Source organism: Salvelinus fontinalis, chromosome 14 (assembly GCF_029448725.1).
Source record: "Salvelinus fontinalis isolate EN_2023a chromosome 14, ASM2944872v1, whole genome shotgun sequence".
NCBI classification, from domain to species: Eukaryota; Metazoa; Chordata; class Actinopteri; order Salmoniformes; family Salmonidae; genus Salvelinus; species Salvelinus fontinalis.
Window position 1 is genome coordinate 39,279,957 of NC_074678.1, and position 20,197 is coordinate 39,300,153.

Genomic DNA, 20,197 nt, shown 5'->3' on the forward strand with positions numbered 1-20,197 from the left:
AGGGAGGCAGTCAGGCAGACCAGGAGGCAGGCAGACCAGGAGGGAGGGAGGTAGGCAGGAAGACCAGGAGGGAGGGAGGTAGGCAGGCAGACCAGGAGGCAGGCAGACCAGGAGGGAGGTAGGCAGGCAGACCAGGAGGCAGGCAGACCAGGAGGGAGGTAGGCAGGCAGACCAGGAGGCAGGCAGACCAGGAGGGAGGGAGGCAGGCAGACCAGGAGGCAGGCAGACCAGGAGGGAGGGAGGTAGGCAGACCAGGAGGCAGGCAGACCAGGAGGGAGGGAGGCAGGCAGACCAGGAGGCAGGCAGACCAGGAGGGAGGGAGGCAGGCAGACCAGGAGGCAGGCAGACCAGGAGGGAGGGAGGCAGTCAGGCAGACCAGGAGGCAGGCAGACCAGGAGGGAGGGAGGCAGTCAGGCAGACCAGGAGGCAGGCAGACCAGGAGGGAGGGAGGTAGGCAGGAAGACCAGGAGGGAGGGAGGTAGGCAGGCAGACCAGGAGGCAGGCAGACCAGGAGGGAGGTAGGCAGGCAGACCAGGAGGCAGGCAGACCAGGAGGGAGGTAGGCAGGCAGACCAGGAGGCAGGCAGACCAGGAGGGAGGGAGGCAGGCAGACCAGGAGGCAGGCAGACCAGGAGGGAGGGAGGTAGGCAGACCAGGAGGCAGGCAGACCAGGAGGGAGGGAGGCAGGCAGACCAGGAGGCAGGCAGACCAGGAGGGAGGGAGGCAGGCAGACCAGGAGGCAGGCAGACCAGGAGGGAGGGAGGCAGGCAGACCAGGAGGCAGGCAGACCAGGAGGGAGGGAGGCAGGCAGACCAGGAGGCAGGCAGACTAGGAGGGAGGGAGGCAGGCAGACCAGGAGGCAGGCAGACCAGGAGGCATGCCGATGTAGGGATCAGATTTCTTTGCCACCTTGAGAAAGAAAGTAAGAGAGCTCTGGGTTTGTTTTCCTTGTTCCTCTCTTCTCCGGTAGAAAAACAGAATGTTGATGTCAGTCAGTCAGTCAGAGAGAGAGAGAGCATATTTTTAGATACACTTCTCTAAAGGCCTGCCTGCTTGTCCTCCCCCGTACATGCGTCATCACAATTGAAACTTCAATTATTATTCCAGTGAAAGGCCATCGATGGAGATTTACAAAAATTTTGTTCAAATATTGTGTGTATGGGATTTTACGAGCAAGTGAGTAGTGTTTGGCTAATCTTCAACGGCTCTGGGGATGAGTCTTATGCAATGGGTTCCCGGCTGGATCGAATTTTGTACCAATATATAAAGACAAAGCATTGAAAGACAAATAAAAGGTTTTTTGCTGTGATCAAATTTGTCAATATGTAGAAAGCATTGAAAGCAGCCAAATTAAGTGTAATGTTGATACTCAACATGTTCAAACTAAATTCAATCTAATGGTGTTCTTCTCCAAGTGTTTGTCATTCTCGGCCGAATGGCAGGTGTCCATCTGTGTCTTTCTATTTTGGCTGACAGCCAATGGAGATGACAGTATTGTGTTGTTCTTTTACCTCCAATCAATTGACAAAGACGGATTTGAAACATTAGACTATATACAGAGACAAAATATGCAGCATTTATCCAGTGCATGTTGAACCACTCATAACAAAGTGACAACATATCGTTTCACTATGTAGTTAGTGTGTGTGGATAGTTAGGTTTCACTAACTACGCTCGGCTTGAAACAGCTGTTCGGTGGGGGTGTTAGTGCACGTAAAGCATTGTCTCAGTGTTGAGAGAACGAGAGAGAGAGAGAGAGAGAGAGAGAGAGAGAGAGAGAGAGAGAGAGAGAGAGAGGCATGCTTGTTGAAATGCGCAGCGCATACTTCATGATCGAGCGACGTGACCACACGCAGTTAACCGCAGGGCAGTGGAATGGCATGATTAAATATCAACAATCATAATTCCCCGAACCGAGATTCGAGTCACAGACGGAGTCAGATCTGCGTTGAACACACAATTTTCCAATTATCTTCAATTCTCTAACTTTGCCCCTCTCTCTTGCAACGCGAATACCCTCATAAATGGTGTCGAGTGAGGAGAACCTGCTTAACTGAACTCACAAGTTCCCTGGCCGACCGTCTGCGCCCTGAGGGAGTTGCTTTGCACCACGAAAGCGTGCGGTGTTGCGGTTCTCCTCCTCTCCCCTCCAACACTAAAAACCAAGAAGGAGATTTCACTCAAATCGTGCTGTGGTTTTATGGATATCACCGTTGAGATGGTAAGATTTATTATCAACCCAACCGCTCCTTCTGAAGCAATACTAGTCTGCCTATTCATCATCACGTAATGGCCTACCAATCTCCTCTAAAGTGTTTTGCATAGGCTACGACAAATGGTTGTCTTTCTCTTTTGCGGTTACTACGGCGTTTATCTGCACATTTCAGAGAACAGTGTAGATGAGATTGATATTTCTGATGTTATTTAACATGCAGCCTTATTGATTTCCATGCCTTGCTTCGCATGTGAACAAGAGCGAATAACGGTATGCAGTCTGCACCGCAGCCGGTGTGTGTATCAGTATGATCCGAGCGCGCCTCACCATCGCCTCGCGGGGACCGGGCATCTTGCGGCATGTGTTGAGGGAGAGTTGAGCTTAGAGGGATACTTTACAGTCGCTGGTAGGTTGATGCTTGCCCATAGAGAGAAAGAGGAAAGATAATGTATAGAAGACAATACATTTAAACCGATTGAAATTGAAACAACACACACTGCCCTTGTCTTGTGCATCAAGAACCCTCCAATGGTGTGGGTAAATTGGGTGTTTTTTTCCCCCATAAATTGAATTATAGGTTAGACTCAGAATGCAGTTATGTATTTATTTACAGGGCCACTGTCATCTGACAACATATCTCTTTGTCAATGTACTCAATTAATTGCCATTTATAAAGAACGTTTTAATAGAGGGGTATTGATTTATGTTTGCCGTCGTAATTGCAAGGCCACACTATGAAAAGCTTCTTCAAGCATCCTTTCTGTTACCGCTTTTTACAGCTATTCTCAAACGCAGCCAATTTTTTATATATAATGCTATTGTTATAAGACAACAATAACATAACATTTTAACAAAACACAATTGCTGTTTTATACGTGTAATAATATATAATTTATATATGTCTGGTCTATAGCTACGTAAGCTGCTATAACACACCACGCCCACAGCATTATTGTCTTCGTATCAATTGTTAATACTGCCCCTCCCAATAATTAGCGTCATTTTTATCAAAAAAAATATAACCATCCAGGATGTGTATCATGGGTATATTTTATACTTTGTATAAGACATTTTGCCTAGGCTATACCAAAATGTCCACAGTGCACCAGGGCTCACAGCAGTCCAGCATAATTGTATGATTGATTATCATGCTAATATGATTTGCTATTGGGTTGTTGCTATGCTAATCCTTTTCCAACCACAGAAAACCCAGCATGTCTATAATATGGATAGCAAGCTCTATAGATGGCTATTTCTGTGTAAAACTCAAATTGCTGAGATCAATGTTTACATCTTTCCCTAGTTTCCACACAATACATTAATAAAAAAATATGGATTCAAACACAAGACCATGGTATAATCCAAGCCTTCTTTATACAGGATGCACATACACTATATGGTCCTGTTCCTGTATATACAGAAAGCCCACACCCTGTAGGAAACAGCTGTGTGACCTTGCAACCTGTCATTCTATCAATGAAATCACTCCTTTCTCTCCTCCCTTCCATTCTCTCCTATTTTCTCTCCTCCCTGCCTTCTCTTCTTTCCTCCCTTCTCTCCTCTTCTCCCAGCTTTCTCTTCTCTCCTCTCCTCCCTGCTGTTAGCAAAGGTTATACTGTAGAAGACTGGGAATATACGCTAGCAGCTTTATACTATATAGCTTTCCCTTTTTCTCCTGCTCCTGGTAAATATACTGTGTGTGTGTGTGTATGTGTATGTGTGTGTGTGTGTGTGTGTGTGTGTGTGTGTGTGTGTGTGTGTGTGTGTGTGTGTGTGTGTGTGCGTGCGTGCGTGCGTGCGTGCGTGCGTGCGTGTGCGTGCGTATGTCCTCTGTGGACGCTGGTCTGATGGTTGGTTCTACAAAGCCTCTGTGCCATCAAATTGATTAATCTTAATAACTACCAGCTGATTTGCAAAACAAAGTATATGCAGCAAACCACTGAATATTATGTACATGCGTAGGCGTACTGAATGTGCAACTAGCTCTCACATTTTCACTGCAGAATTAGGCCGTTTACCCATGTTTCTCCAAACGTCAAATTTCGAAGTGTTTTTGACACCCTTGGTTAACTCCTGCTCAGTATTGGTCTGTTTCTCCAAAACATAATTTCGAATGGTTAGGCCCTAGCAAAACCCAATCCTACTTGATGGTAATAGCGCTCACTGTTGCCCCTAGTGGCCGTTTATAAAGACATTTCCCGATGTCCTGTGAACATGGATAGATGTCCAATTTCAAAGTCACTCTTGAGTGATCTGCCTGAAATGTGTGTGTGTGTTTAAACTGTATTCATGTAAATTGTGTGTGTTTTGGGGGATGGGTAGTTTTCTTTGCTCCTTGATAATGGTCAAACACAGTATTGGCAGTATTTGCCAATCTGTGTATACAAACAATATGGCTGCAGTCTCACTCAAAAGGAGGAGTGAATGAGTAATAATAGTTAAAGATTTAAACAGCCCATTTAACAGTGCTGCCAGGCCAGTGTAGCAGAACCCCGAGCCCAGAGGAGGAGGAAAGGACATTAGGCATGGGACCCAGTTACAGCTCAGCAGCACTACACTAAAGACAACGTCAAACAGACTGAGCATCTTTATGCTACTTAGTTAAATAAAGGGACTCCTTGTTCTTCATGTTGATGTGGTGCCACAACCACAATACAAAGAAGTGATGTTTTAATTTGCACTTAGTCCTACAGTATGGTGCTCTACTACGCAGTGCACAATGCACATCCCTCCCCTCGCAGTTTACCATATAGCAGCTACTTAGTACTGGGACGGGATTCATAAATCATCACAGAGTAGGAGTGCGGATCTAGGATCAGTTTTGACTTTTAGATCACAATCAATACAATTGCATAGACAAGGCGGACCTGATCCTAGATCAGCACTCCTAGTCTGAGAGGCTTCATGGACACAGGCCCAGAACTCTCCTACCTCTCAGTGATGTTTTCATTTCACCACATACTGTAGAGAGCAGCCAGACCACGCCAGGGTCGGAGACACTACTCACTCATCTGAAACTCATTGGTTAATGTAGTGTGACAGTCAGTGAGAGCAGGGAAGAGGGAGAGGGAAGATAGAGGGATGGAGGGAGGAAGAGGTGTAGAGGGAGTGAGAGGTATGTACTGGGGGGTAGTAGCTGCAGAGGAAGAGGGAGGGAAAGGGGGGATGGAGGGAGATAGAGGAAGAGAAAGGGAAAGGAGGAACGGAGAGGTAGGGGAAGAGAGAGGGAAAGGGGGATGGAGGGAGGTAGGGGAAGAAAGGGGGGATGGAGGGAGGTAGGGGAAGAGAGAGGGGGGTGGAGATAGGAGGAGGTGTCTGTGAAGAGAGAGGGGTATGGAGGGAGGAGGCGGTGTCTGTGAAGAGAGAGGGGGATAAACTTAAAAGGTGTAAGGGCAGAGATAGGGGGATGGAGGGAGGGAGTGAGGAGGAGGGGAAGAGGGATGTAAGGCAGGAGTTATCTATGGTGGAGTACGTATGACACAACTAAAGGAGCAGGGCTGAGTTGTGAGTGTCGACATTGATGACCTCAGCCGTGAAAGTGCTCTAACGCGACGTGTAACTGTGTAGCCAGCGGGCACCATGGCGAGACGATAACATGATCTCACGGCATGCACGGCAACAGCCCCGTAAACACTCTGTTGCACTCTGACCTCTGAGTTACCTGACCTGAAACACTGAAACACTTGTTTAGTCAGTGCTCTAGGTCTGTGTGATCCACCTCACTGTACTGATCCAGGATGCTGTGTATAGTAGAGGACCACTATCAGTATTAGTAGCAGTCAGTGTCCTGGGAGTAGAGTGTGAACCACTGGGAGGAAGGAGAGGTCAGTAGTGACAAAGCTGCTAGTATAAACTGAGAGAGGTGTGCACTGTATAATATATCAACAGCACCATACAGATACAGATGACAGAATGCTGCACTCACCTCTCTCAAGGGAGGACGGACATATCAGGACTGTTACTTACGTATACTGTTCTTAGATAGCAACTAGGGCTGGGCGATATAAAAATCATATCATGCTATTTTTCAAAATTTTGACGGTATTTTGTTGGAGGTCGACCGATTATGATTTTTCAATGCCGATACCGATTATTGGAGGACCCAAAAAAGCCGATACTGATTAATCTGCCGATTGTTAAATATATATTTGTAATAATGACAATTACAACAATACTGAATGAACAATGAACACTTTTATTTTAACTTATTATAATACATAAATAAAATCAATTTATTCTCAAATAAATTATAAAACATGTTCAGTTTGGTTTAAATAATGCAAAACAGTGTTGGAGAAGAAAGTAAAAGTGTGTCATGTAAAAAAGCTAATGTTTAAGTTCCTTGCTCAGAACATGAGAACATATGAAAGCTGGTGGTTCCTTTTAACATGATTCTTCAATATTCCCAGTTAAGAAGTTTTAGGATGTAGTTATTATAGGAATTATGATGTGTTGACTATTTCTCTCTATACCATTTGTATTTCATATACCTTTGACTATTGGATGTTCTTATAGGCACTTTAGTATTGCCAGCCTAATCTCGGGAGTTCATAGGCTGGAAGTCATAAACAGCGCAATGCTTCAAGCATTGCTAAGAGCTGCTGGCAAACGCAGTAAAGTGCTGTTTGAATGAATGCTTACGAGCCTGCTGCAGCCTGCTGCAGCTCAGTCAGACTGCTCTATCAAATATCAAATCAGACTAAATTATAATAAACACATAGAAATACGAGCCTTTGGTCATTAATATGGTCAAATCCGGAAACTATCATTTAAAAAACAAAACGTTTATTCTTTCAGTGAGATACGGAACCGTTCCGTATTTCAGCCAACGGGTGGCAACCCTAAGTCTAAATATTGCTGTTACATTGTACAACCTTCAATGTTATGTCATAATTATGTAAAATTCTGGCAAATTAATTACGGTCTTTGTTAGGAAGAAATGGTCTTCACACAGTTCGCAACGAACCAGGCGGCCCAAACTGCTGCATATACCGCAAGAGAAGTGACACAATTTCCCTAGTTAATATTGCCTGCTAACATGAATTTCTTTTAACTAAATATGCAGATTTAAAAACATATACTTCTGTGTATTGATTTTAAGGAAGGCATTCATGTTTATGGTTAGGTACATTTGTGCAATGATTGTTCATTTTTTGCGAATGTGCTTTTGTGAAATCGTCACCCGTTTGACGGCGTATCACATTTAACAAACCAAACATTCAAATATCGTTATAGAAGGTAAAGTAAAAACCCAAACCAGTCTGTGGATAAATACCGGTATATAGTAAAATACGGTATACCGCCCAGCCCTAATAGCAACAACTAAATAGCATTAACTTAATTAAAAACAAAATGTGCACACTTTGGGTTGGAAAATGCTGCTTTAGCCTGTACTATATGCATACAGTTAACCGGTGCCTTATGGGAAATAAAGACAGAATGGGAGCAAGAAACCAGGGCAGCTTTGATTTTGATGAAGAGCCTTCTGTCTGAACATTCTCTCTTTCTTTCCCCTCTTACTCTGTCTATCTGATTCTCTCCATTTCTTTACTTATTTCTCTCTCCACCCTCTTCTCTCCCCCTCTCTCTCTCCTTCTTGTTCTCTATCCCCCTCTCTCTCTTTCTCTCTCTCTGCTCTCTCGCTCACTCCTTGTTCTCTATCCTCTCTCTCTCTCATCTCTCTCCTTCTTGTTCTTTATCCCTCTCTCTTTCTCTCGCCCGCTCTCTCTCTCTCTCTCTCCCCATTAATAATGAAGAGTGAAATACGTCTGTGTATGTTAATTTCGTTCATAAATCCTATGTCTAAATATAGAGCGGCAGACTTCAGTGACTAACTCAAGGATTGGTCCGGGCATTATCCTGTATTAAAACACACTAATACCATTCCTGGAGAAGGAAAGAATATATGGAGGACAGATATCCTCTGAAGTTAAATATATTCTCCATCATTCTCCCAACTGACGTGGAGTCTAGGGTCACATCAAAGGGAGCACAGTGTGTACACACACGAAAGCATCTTGCATGGGAACGCAGCTCTTTGTCTGTTTTCATCCCCCCGCCAACATAGTGTGTAGGGGCGCGTGTGTGTGTCCGTTTCTTTGTGTGTGTGTTTTCTTTTCAGAGCTTCAAATCAAATCAAATGTCATTTGTCACATGCGCCGAATACAACATGTGTAGACCTTACAGTGAAATGCTTAATTACAACCCCTTAACTAAAAATGCTTTAAGAAGTTTTAAGAAAAATAATAATAATAATTTGAAAGTAAAAGTAATAAATAATATATACAGGGGATACAGGTACAGAGTCAATGTGCGGGGGCACCGGTTAGTCGAGGTAATTGAGGTAATATGTACATGTAGGTAGAATAAAAGTGACTATGCATAGATAATAAACAGAGAGTAGCAGCAGCGTAAAAGAGGGGTCTGGGTAGCCCTTTGATTAGCTGTTTTTGACTTGGGGGTAGAAGCTGTTTAGAAGCCTCTTGGACCTAGACTTGGCTCTCCGGTACCGCTTCCCGTGGAGTCTTTGACAATTTTTAGGGCCTTCCTCTGATATCGCCTGGTATGGAGGTCCTGGATGGCAGGAAGCTTTGCCCCAGTGATGTACTGGGCCTGTACGGACTACCCTCTGTAGTGCCTTGCGGTCAGAGGCCGAGCAGTTGCCATAGGATCTGAGGACATATGTCACGTTCCTGACCTGTTTTCTGTTGTTTTGTATGTGTTTAGTTGGTCAGGGCGTGAGCTGGGTGGGAATTCTATGTTGTGTGTCTAGTTTGTCTGTTTCTATGTCAGCCTAGTGTGGGTTCTCAATCAGAGGCAGATGGTAGTCGTTGTCTCTGATTGAGACTCATATATAGGAGGCTTGTTTTGTGTTGGGATTTTGTGGGTGTTTGTTTCCTGTCTCTGTGTTTGTTCTGCACCAGATAGGACTGTCTCGGTTTTCACGGTTTGTTATTTTGTTTGTTGTTTGTAGTGTTTCACTTGTTCTTTTATTAAACATGTTGAACACTAGCCGCGCTGCACTTTGGTCCTCTCCTTCACCTATGGAAGAAAGCCGTTACAACCTATGCCAAATCTTTTCAGTCTCCTGAGGGGGAATAGGCATTGTTGTGCCCTGTTCACGTCTGTCTTAGTGTGTTTGGACCATGCTAGTGTAACAGTATAACTTTAGACCGTCCCCTCGTCCCGGGCGTGAACCAGGGACCTTCTGCACACATCAACAACAGTCACCCACGAAGCGTCGTTACCCATCGCTCCACAAAAGCCGCGGCCCTTGCAGTACAAGGGGAACCACTACTTCAGGGTCTCAAAGCGCGTGACGTAACCGATTGAAACGCTATTAGCGCGGACCACCGCTAACTAGCTAGCCATTTCACATCCGTTACACTAGTTTGTTGGTGATGTGGACACACCAAGGAACTTGAAGCTCTCAACCTGCTCCACTGCAGCCTTTCCTGTAGTCCACAATCATCTCCTTGAGATCATATTGAGGGAGAGGTTGTTGTCCTGGCACCATATGGCCAGGTCTCTGACCTCCTCCCTATAGGCTGTCTCATAGTTGTTGGTGATCAGGCCTACCACTGTTGTGTCATCGGCAAACTTGATGATGGTGTTGGAGTCATGCCTGGCCATGCATTCATGAGTGAACAGGGAGTACAGGAGGGGACTGAGCACGCACCCCTGAAGGGGCCCCGTGTTGAGGATCAGCGTGGCGGATGTGTTCTTACCTACCCTTACCACTTGGGGGCGGCCCGTCAGGAAGTCCAGTATCCAGTAGCAGAGGGAGGTGTTTAGTCCCAGGGTCCTTAGCTTAGTGATGAGCTTTGATGGCATTATGGTGTTAAACGCTGAGCTGTAGTCAATGAATAACATTCTCACATAGGTGTTCCTGTAGTCCAGGTGGGAAAAGGCAGTGTTGAGTGCAATAGTGATTGCATCATCTGTGGATCTGTTGGGGCGGTATGGAAATTGGAGTGGGTCTAGGTTTTCTGGGATAATGATGTTGATGAGATCAATGACCAGCCTTTCATAGCACTTCATGGCTACATACATGAGTGCTAGGGGTCAGTAGTAATAGGCAGGTTACCTTAGTGTTCTTGGACACAGGGACTATAGTGGTCTGCTTGAAACATATTGGTATTACAGACTCAGTCATGGACAGGTTGAAAATGTCAGTGAAGACACTTGCCAGTTGGTCAGCGCATTCTCGGAGTACACGTCCTGGTAATCCGTCTGGCCCTGGGGCCTTGTGAATGTTGACCTGTTTAAAGGTCTTGCCTCGAAGCGAGCATAGAAGTTATTTAGCTCGTCTGGTAGGCTCGTGTCACTGAGCAGCTCTCGGCTGTGTTTCCCTTTGTAGTCTGTAATAGTTTTCAAGCTCTGCCACATCCGACGAGCGTAGGAGCCGGTGTGGTACGATTCAATCTTAGTCCTGTATTGACGCTTTGCCTGTTTGATGGTTCGTCAGAGAGCATAGCGGGATTTCTTATAAGCTTCCGGGTTAGAGTTCCACTCCTTGAAAGTGGCTTCATTCTCTTTATAAGAGAAGAGAGAGGCATCTCTCTCTGTGGATATGTGAAGGGAATCATATCTCTCTCTCCCTATCTCCCCCTCTATGAGTATTTTCACTCTACCTCAGAGATAAGTCTTCACCCTGCCCACTCTCGGTCTTTATGAGGGTATAAGAAGTGATATGTGTGAAAAAAGGAAGCTATTTGAGGGGAGAAGGAAGGCTGTACTGTATAAGAAAGGCTGAGAGGAAAAGCTGTGCTGTGTTTGAGAAAGTGGAAAGCTATTGATCCCCCTCCTCTCTTCAATACCCATTATGTCTGCTGTTCCTGCCTCTCTTCCTTTAGCCAATCAGAGACGGTTACATAACAGGGCCTGTGGTTCTAGAGGTACTCTAGAGAGAAGAAAGGAGAGGGTGTGAGTCTGTGTAAAGAAGTGTTTGTGCCTTTGTGTCTTCTGTCCGTAGCACGCACACACACACACACACACACACACACACACACACACACACACACACACACACACACACACACACACACACGCACCCCCCTTTTGTTATTGAGTGAGATACCATCAGTGTCTTTGTGGTTTGATGTACTCATTCCTTGGAACTAAATCAATGGTGATTGTGCTTGAGCAGTCACCATGTAAACGTTTGTGTAATTCAAGACAGTAGTATAGTAGCTTACATACTGTACCTCTGTGGCAGACTTGGGTTGTTGTGAATGGAGATTCATGTTGTGACTTGTATTTCTAATCAGCAGAGTGTAGCATGTGTGTTTTTGTGTTTACTGTCCTGTGTTACCCCACAGTCAAACAGATATCTAGATATAAAAGTATAGGTCTGTGGTGTGTGTTTCTGCTCTAAATGTACACTGAGAAATAACATTTACATCACACATTTCCTACTTTATTCTGTAGACGTGTATAAACAGTAGCCTACCATCTCCTGTTTCTCTGTGTCTATTTCCAGATCCCAAGCTGAGGCCAGAAAGCTGACCAGCATCCTTGTCTGTCTGTGCATCCTCAAGAGCTCACCTCCACATCTGATTGGACAATTGGAGCTCCTGAGGAAAACAAAATGTCTGCCGCTATGAGCACCCCCCTCCTGGCCCTCCTCCTCCTCCTGCTGCCCTTGGTAAGCTGTTGGCCTGGCCAGACATTATTTATGGCTAGCAAAGCCATGGGGAGATGAACTGTTGCAATGTCACTTACAGTTACTGTGTGTTTGTGATTGAATGACAAAGGTTTTTTTAGCGAGAGAGAGAGAGAGAGAGAGAGAGAGAGAGAGAGATGGGCAGAGAAGACACAGAGAGATGGGCAGAGAAGACACAGAGAGATGGGCAGAGAAGACACAGAGAGATGGGCAGAGAAGACAGAGAGAGATGGGCAGAGAAGACAGAGAGAGAGAGAGAGAGAGATGGGCAGAGAAGACACAGAGAGATGGGCAGAGAAGACACAGAGAGATGGGCAGAGAAGACACAGAGAGAGAGAGAGAGAGAGAGAGAGAGAGAGAGATGGGCAGAGAAGACACAGAGAGATGGGCAGAGAAGACACAGAGAGATGGGCAGAGAAGACACAGAGAGAGAGAGAGAGAGAGAGAGAGAGAGAGGAGAGAGAGAGAGAGAGAGAGAGAGAGAGAGAGAGAGAGAGAGAGAGAGAGAGAGAGAGAGAGAGAGAGAGAGAGAGAGAGAGAGAGAGAGAGAGAGAGAGAGAGAGAGAGAGAGAGAGAGGAGAGAGAGAGAGAGAGAGAGAGCGAGAGAGAGAGAGAGAGAGAGAGAGAGAGAGAGAGAGAGAGAGAGAGAGAGAGAGAGAGAGAGAGAGAGATGGGCAGAGAAGACACAGAGAAAGTGAGAGAGAGAGAGAGAGAGAGAGAGAGATGGGCAGAGAAGACACAGAGAAAGTGAGAGAGAGAGAGAGAGAGAGAGAGAGATGGGCAGAGAAGACACAGAGAAAGTGAGAGAGAGAGAGAGAGAGAGAGAGATGGGCAGAGAAGACACAGAGAAAGTGAGAGAGAGAGAGAGAGATGGGCAGAGAAGACACAGAGAAAGTGAGAGAGAGAGAGAGAGATGGGCAGAGAAGACACAGAGAAAGTGAGAGAGAGAGAGAGAGAGAGATGGGCAGAGAAGACACAGAGAAAGTGAGAGAGAGAGAGAGATGGGCAGAGAAGACACAGAGAAAGTGAGAGAGAGAGAGAGAGAGAGAGAGAGAGAGAGAGAGAGATGGGCAGAGGAGACACAGAGAAAGTGAGAGAGAGAAAGAGAGATGGGCAGAGAAGACACAGAGAAAGTGAGAGAGAGAGAGATGGGCAGAGAAGACACAGAGAAAGCGACAGTGAGAGAGAGAGATGGGCAGAGAAGACACAGAGAAAGCGACAGTGAGAGAGAGAGATGGGCAGAGAAGACACAGAGAAAGCGACAGTGAGAGAGAGAGATGGGCAGAGAAGACACAGAGAAAGCGACAGTGAGAGAGAGAGATGGGCAGAGAAGACACAGAGAAAGCGAGACAGTGAGAAGCGAGATGAGAGTGAGGCGAGATGGCAGAGACACAGAGAAAGCGACAGTGAGAGAGAGAGAGATTGATGAAAGAGGGAGAGTGAGAGAAAGAGAGAGAGAGAGAGAGATTGATGAAAGAGGGAGAGTGAGAGAGATTGATGAAAGAGGGAGAGTGAGAGAGAGAGAGAGAGAGAGAGAGAGAGAGAGAGAGAGAGAGAGAGAGAGAGAGAGAGAGAGAGAGAGAGAGAGAGAGAGAGAGAGAGAGAGAGAGAGAGAGAGAGAGAGAGAGAGAGAGAGAGAGAGAGAGAGAGAGAGAGAGAGATATGAAAGAGGGAGAGTGGAGCGAGACATTACTGTGAAAGCATTCAGCCCGTCCTTGTTTGTTTAACAGTGGGGATGGTGATGGTTGGCTACAGAAGAGATGTTAAACATGTCATAACGCAGGTAAAGTTTCCATGGACGTTGGTTTAGCTGAGTGGATTTACTGTTTGTTATTTCAACCTCACAATGTCACTGTGGCAATTTTATACGTGCATACTATACGCACACAAAGACCTTAGTTATTGTCAGTCTCTTCACCTCTCTGGTCTGGTCTTTGGCACCAGAGAAGACTATGTTTACCCTCAGATTTATGTCAGGATGACCTGTGTAGTATATTGTAGTGTGTCTCATTCTCATATATTCCTCCTCTCCTTTCTCCTCTCCTCTCCTCTCCTCCCCCACTCCTCTCCTTTCTCCTCTCCAACTTCACCCTCTCCTTTCTCCTCTCCTCCCTCACCCCTCTCCTTTCTCCTCTCCTCCCTCACCCCTCTCCCTTCTCCTCTCCTCCCTCACCCCTCTCCTTTCTCCTCTCCTCCCTCACCCCTCTCCTTTCTCCTCTCCTCCCCCACTCCTCTCCTTTCTCCTCTCCAACTTCACCCCTCTCCTTTCTCCTCTCCTCCCTCACCCCTCTCCTTTCTCCTCTCCTCCCTCACCCCTCTCCTTTCTCCTCTCCTCCCTCACCCCTCTCCTTTCTCCTCTCCTTTCTCCTCTCCTCCCTCACGCTTCTTCTTTTCTTCTTTTGTTTCTCCTCTCCTCCCTCATCCCTTTCCTGTCTCCTCTCCTCCCTTACCCCTCTCCTCCCTCTCCTCTCCTCTCTTTTCTCTTCTGCTCTCCTCTCCTCCCTCACCCCTCTCCTATCTCCTCTGCTCCCTGACCCATCTCTTCTCCTTCCATACCCCTTGTGTGTGTGTTAGACAGAGAGAGATGGATGGAGAATAGCAGTGATTTAGAAAGAGATAAGGATGGAGGTACAAATGGGGTGATTCAGAGACGAGGAGAGATGAGGAAAGAGAGTGGGATGAATAGAGCGATGAGGTGAATCAGAGGGTCTGTTTATAATGCAAATCAGGCCTCTAATCCTTCTTGGGTTACAGATTCGGAGGATGACATGGCCCTCATCAATAAACATGACTAACTCATGTTTATGAAGCATAACTCATATAACAAAGGCCACACATTCGCGCACATGCATCCATTCGCTCTCCTGTCGTGTGGTGCTATCCTCTCATTCTCTGTCTCCACTCCACTACGCTCTGCCTGACTACCTGCTGCTTAGCAACACCATACTAATTAGCACCGATGATACATCTCCACTAAAGTGTATTCTGTCAGTGTTTCTGTGTATACTGTGTATACTGTGTATACTGTGTATAATGTGTGTGTGTGTGTGTGTGTGCGTGCATGTGTGTGTGTGCGTGCGTGCGTGCGTGTGTGTGTTTGTGCGTCATCACTTCCACACAATTTATCGCATTAAGAATGATCATTTTTATCAATCAGAAATACTTTCAATTCATTTTCCGCGTGATCAATGGACTAAAGCAGAACTGTGTGTGTGTGTGGGTGATTTTCCTGAAACAGTATAACATTTGTGTATATGCTTTTATTTTTTTACACTAAGGACAAATATACTGAACTTGTGGATAGGTCTACATTAGTAGACTAATCTTGGCGAACTGATGTCATCTCACTCATTCATATCAGCAGATGAGGTAGAACCATTATGGCGCAAATACATTTGATAACATGTTGCTATGGAATAATCCTTCCATCATATTGTAATGGCCTAAGATTAGGCCCTAGTAATGCGTTAGTGATTCCCCACCTCTAATTGTGGCTGTGGAATAATCCTTCCATCATATTGTAATGGCCTATGATTAGGCCCCAGTGATGCATTACTGATTCTCCACCTCTACAATGTGGCTGCATTGTCACCTGGTGTAACAACTACAGATGCCATATCTTAATGTGAGCCAGTTTCACACAGCAGGAGAATGATCCTTCAGGATCAGGAAATGTGAATTGTTATGTGGATTATAATTAATGAACAGTTTTTGTAGGGGTTGATACTGAGCTCCTGGGTGGTGCAGCGCTCTAAGGCACTGCATCTCAGTGCTAGAGGCATCACTGCAGACCCTGGTTCAATTCCAGGCTGTATCACAACTGGCCGTGATTGGGAGTCCCATAGGGTGGCGCACAACTGGCACAGCGTCGTCCAGGTTAGGGTTTGGCCAGGGTAGGCCGTCATTGTAAATAAGAATTTGTTCTTAACCGACTTGCCTAGTTAAATAAATAAAAATACATTTTTCGATAGGAAATCAAGTCTGAAACATTAAAGTGGAAATTACAATCTTTTTAGAAGCCTTTTTAAACCTTGAACACATTACACGTTTGCATTTCCTGCTGTGATAACAAGATGATCAAATTAAGATACGCCATCTGTATTGACTGGCATGATAATACAATGTGTGCGGACACAGCCATGGTCTAATAGTGTCGTGATAATACAGTGAAACGCTACGCCAATACGCTACATAAGGATGATGATGAGATCGAGTCTTGATCCAGGCCAATTAGCCGATGATGAGCTTATCAAACCATGCAGTGGGAGGGCGGCACACTTTCTGGATCAGTTAAGGTTGCTCTGGGATCGTTTAAATCACCCTGACAAAGGCAGGCGCGAGAGGACACAGCGCAAGAGACCAGACACACTGGCAGATATGTGACCGACCACCTCAATTCAGTCTTAAGTAGCAAAATTTGAGTAGCAAGTAGCACATTTTTAAAAAAAATTTTTACATTGGATGAAAGTAGAGACTCAGAGCTATAAATTGGACTATCATACACTGCTGTTGAGGAACAATGGGAAAGTAATTCTGCTTTGAAAGATGATAAACTTGTAACTAGGGTTGAACATTTTGGGGAATATAAGGAGGTGGAAACTTTCCGTGGGAAAATATGGGAATTAACGGGAATATAGGGGAATTAATGTAAATGTAGATGTTTTTTGTATTGGATATATTTACCATATCATATGGAGACAGAAACATAAACCTTTTATCTTATCTTAAGTAGACATAATTGCAAATGATTAAATCCTTCCAATATAAATTTTTAAAAACAATTTAGTTACAAATTGAACTTTAATTAAATGAGTTGATTCTTCACATGGAATGATTTCACTGAATAACAAAAGAAAGGGAATATTGAATGATCTCCCAAAAATGTTTTCAACATACAGTAGATCTGTAAAATGATAGTCTAGAAACTAAAGCTTTGGTTGTCTTCCTCTCAGGCTTCCATGTCTTCTCCCTGGACCTCCTCAATGTCCACCTCTTGAACATCAGACTCTGAGGCCTCACTTTCCAACCTTGTTGAGGATGGCTCATTGTCAGGCTCAAAAGGACTCAAATTTGCCCGGATGGCCACCAATTCAACTCTTGTATTGGGCAGCCTGTTGCGTGCTTTGGTGTGTGTTCCCAAACAAGGACCAGTTGCCCTCTGAGGCTGCTGATGTTGGTGGGATTTGGAGGATGATGGATGCAACAGGAAAAGAGCCTCAGATCCACAAAGTCCCTTCCACCAGTTGGCTGATGATACATGTTGGCACGACTGCCTTATTGCATCTCCATCCCAAAGCCATTGCTTGGAAGTGTACTTCGCCAGACTGCCAAGAACCTTGCCCTCATCCAGGCCAAGGTGGCGAGACACGGTAGTGATGACACCATAGGCCTTGTTGCTCTATGCACCAGACAGGATGCTCTTGCCAGCATACTTGGGGTCCAACATGTACGCTGTGGCGTGTATGGGCTTCAAGCAGAACTCTTCACGCTTTTTGATGTATTTCAGAACTGCAGTTTCCTCTGCTTGGAGCAACAGTGAAGTGGGCAGGGCAGTACAGATGTCTTCTCTTACATCTGCAATCAGAATCTGAACATCAGACATGATGGTTTTGTCTCCCTCAATCCGTGCAAGGGATACTGCTATAGGTTTCAGGAGTTTCAGGCTGCTAACCACTCTCTCCCAAAATACATCATCCAGGAGGATGCTTTTGATGGGGCTGTCCATATCGGCAGACTGTGATATGTCCATTTTTTAGAAAGACTCCTTCCCCTTCAGGAGACTGTCAAACATGAATGCAACACCACCCCAATGGTTGCTGCTGGGAAGCTTCAATGTGGTGCTCTTATTCTTCTCACTTTTCTTGGTGAGGTAGATTGCTGCTATAACTTGATGACCCTTCACATACCTAACCATATCCTTGGCTCCCTTGTAGAGTGTATCCATTGTTTTCAGTGCCATGATGTCCCTCGAGGAGCAGATTCAATGCATGAGCAGCACAGCCAATGTGTGTGATGTGAGAGTAGGACTCCTCCACTTTAGACCAAGCAGCCTTCATGTTCGCAGCATTGTCTGTCACCAGTGCAAATACCTTCTGTGGTCCAGGGTCACTGATGACTCCATTCAGCTCATCTGCAATGTAGAGACCGGTGTGTCTGTTGTCCCTTGTGTCTGTGCTCTTGTAGAATACTGGTTGAGGGGTGGAGATTATGTAGTTAATTATTCCTTGCCCACGAACATTCGACCACCCATCAGAGATGATTACAATACAGTCTGCTTTCTCTATGATTTGCTTGACCTTCACTTGAACTCTGTTGAACTCTATATCCAGCAAATGAGTAGATAAAGCTTGGCTGGTTGGAGGGGTGTATGCTGGGTGAAGAACGTTCAGAAATCTCTTCCAAAACACATTGCCTGTGAGCATCAGAGGTGAACCAGTTGCATACACAGCTCGAGCAAGACATTCATCAGCATTTCTCTGACTACGTTCCTCCATTGAGTCAAACAACTTCTGATTCCAGGAGAACCATGAGCTGTTGCTATCGATAAGGTGTCTGATTCATCATTTTCACCTCGAATAGAAGTAGAGGGACTTTTGTCAGAGGTTGCTTGTTGTGAGCGCTGAGTGAACTTTATGCACTTGGCCAGATGATTATGCATCTTTGTTGCATTCTTCACATATGATTTGGCACAGTATTTGCACATGTACACAGCTTTTCCTTCTACATTAGCTGCAGTGAAATGTCTCCACACATCAGGTAGTGCCTGTGGCATTTTCCTGTAAAGATGAGAAAAAAACAGAGTAAAAAAAAAATATATACAATTCCATGAGCAGATAAATAAGATACATTTTTCACTGTACATGTAATGGAAGAAGGCATTGTGCATGCAGAGGGTTGCAATTCCATTGAATTGGAGATAGTTTAACCTGTCTAGGATCAGCGTGGCGCTAGCGGCACACCCCCCCCCCCCCACTGAAAAACCAGTGCCGCGAAATTCAAAAAAAATATTTTTTTTAAATATTTAACTTTCACACATTAAAGTCCAATACAGCTAATGAAAGACACAGATCTTGTGAATCCAGTCAACATGTCCGATTTTTAAAATGTTTTACAGGGAAGACACAATATGTAAAGATGTACATCTATTACCTAAAAACACATTAGCATAATCCACCATCTTTTATTTGTCCACCAACACCAGTAGCCATCACCAATTCGGCTAAACTAAGATATTTATAGCCCCTAACCAACAAAAAAACTCATTAGATGACAGTCTGATAACATATTTATGGTATGGGATAGGTTTTGTTAGAAAAAAGTGCATATTTCAGGTAGATGGCATAGGTTACAATTGCACCCACCGTCACAAATGGAATAGAAAAACTACTTAGAGCAACGTGTTTACCTACTTACTAATCATCAAACATTTCGTAAAAATACACAGCATACACGAATCGAAAGACACAGATCCTGTGAATACAGACAATATTTCAGATTTTCTAAGTGTCTTACAGCGAAAACACAATAAATCGTTATATTAGCATAGCACATAGCACATAGCAGCCCAGCATTGATTCTAGCCAAAGTGAGCGATAAAAGTCAACATCGCCAAAAGATATTAATTTTTTCACTAACCTTCTCAGAATTCTTCCGATGACACTCCTGTAACATCACATTACAACATGCATATACAGTTTGATCGAAAATGTTTATATTTAGCCACCAAAATCATGGTTAGACAATGTGAAATGTAGCTCAGTTGGTCAGAAAATGTCCTTGCGCCACTTAGACAGTGATCTACTCTTATACATAAATACTCATAAACGTGACTAAAAAATATAGGGTGGACAGGGATTGATAGACAATTTAATTCTTAATACAATTGCGGAATTACATTTTTTAATTTATCCTTACTTTTCAATACAGTTTGCGCCAAGCGAAGCTACGTCAAAAAACATGGCGTCCTAAGCCACTAAAATGTTTCGACAGAAACACGATTTATCATAATAAAAATGTCCTACCTTGAGCTGTTCTTCCATCAGTATCTTGGGCAAAGGATCCTTTCTTGGGAGTAAACGTCTTTTGGTGGAAAGCTGTCCTCTTGCCATGTGGAAATGCCAACTGCGTTCGGGATGAACTGAAAAGCGTGCCCAACTATTCACATCGTTTCAAAAATAAATGTCCCAAAATCGCACTAAACGGATATAAATTGCTATAAAACGCTTTAAATTAACTACCTTATGATGTTTGTAACTCCTATAACGAGTGAAAAGATGACCGGAGAAATATAACAGGCTAAACTAACGCTTGGAACAGGAG

General features: G+C 44.7%; 1 protein-coding gene across 1 annotated transcript in view; it reads left to right on the forward strand.

The window, feature by feature from the left end:
- The first annotated feature begins 1,807 nt into the window (after positions 1 to 1,807).
- The window catches only part of LOC129810801 (pituitary adenylate cyclase-activating polypeptide type I receptor-like), a 53,102-nt gene continuing 34,712 nt past the window's right edge, over positions 1,808 to 20,197 (forward strand). The window contains exons 1-2 of the mRNA XM_055861696.1: positions 1,808 to 2,220; positions 11,696 to 11,860. Of these exons, the coding sequence (XP_055717671.1) occupies positions 11,804 to 11,860 (57 nt within the window). The 5' untranslated portion in view covers positions 1,808 to 2,220; positions 11,696 to 11,803. The remainder of the gene's footprint in view (positions 2,221 to 11,695; positions 11,861 to 20,197) is intronic.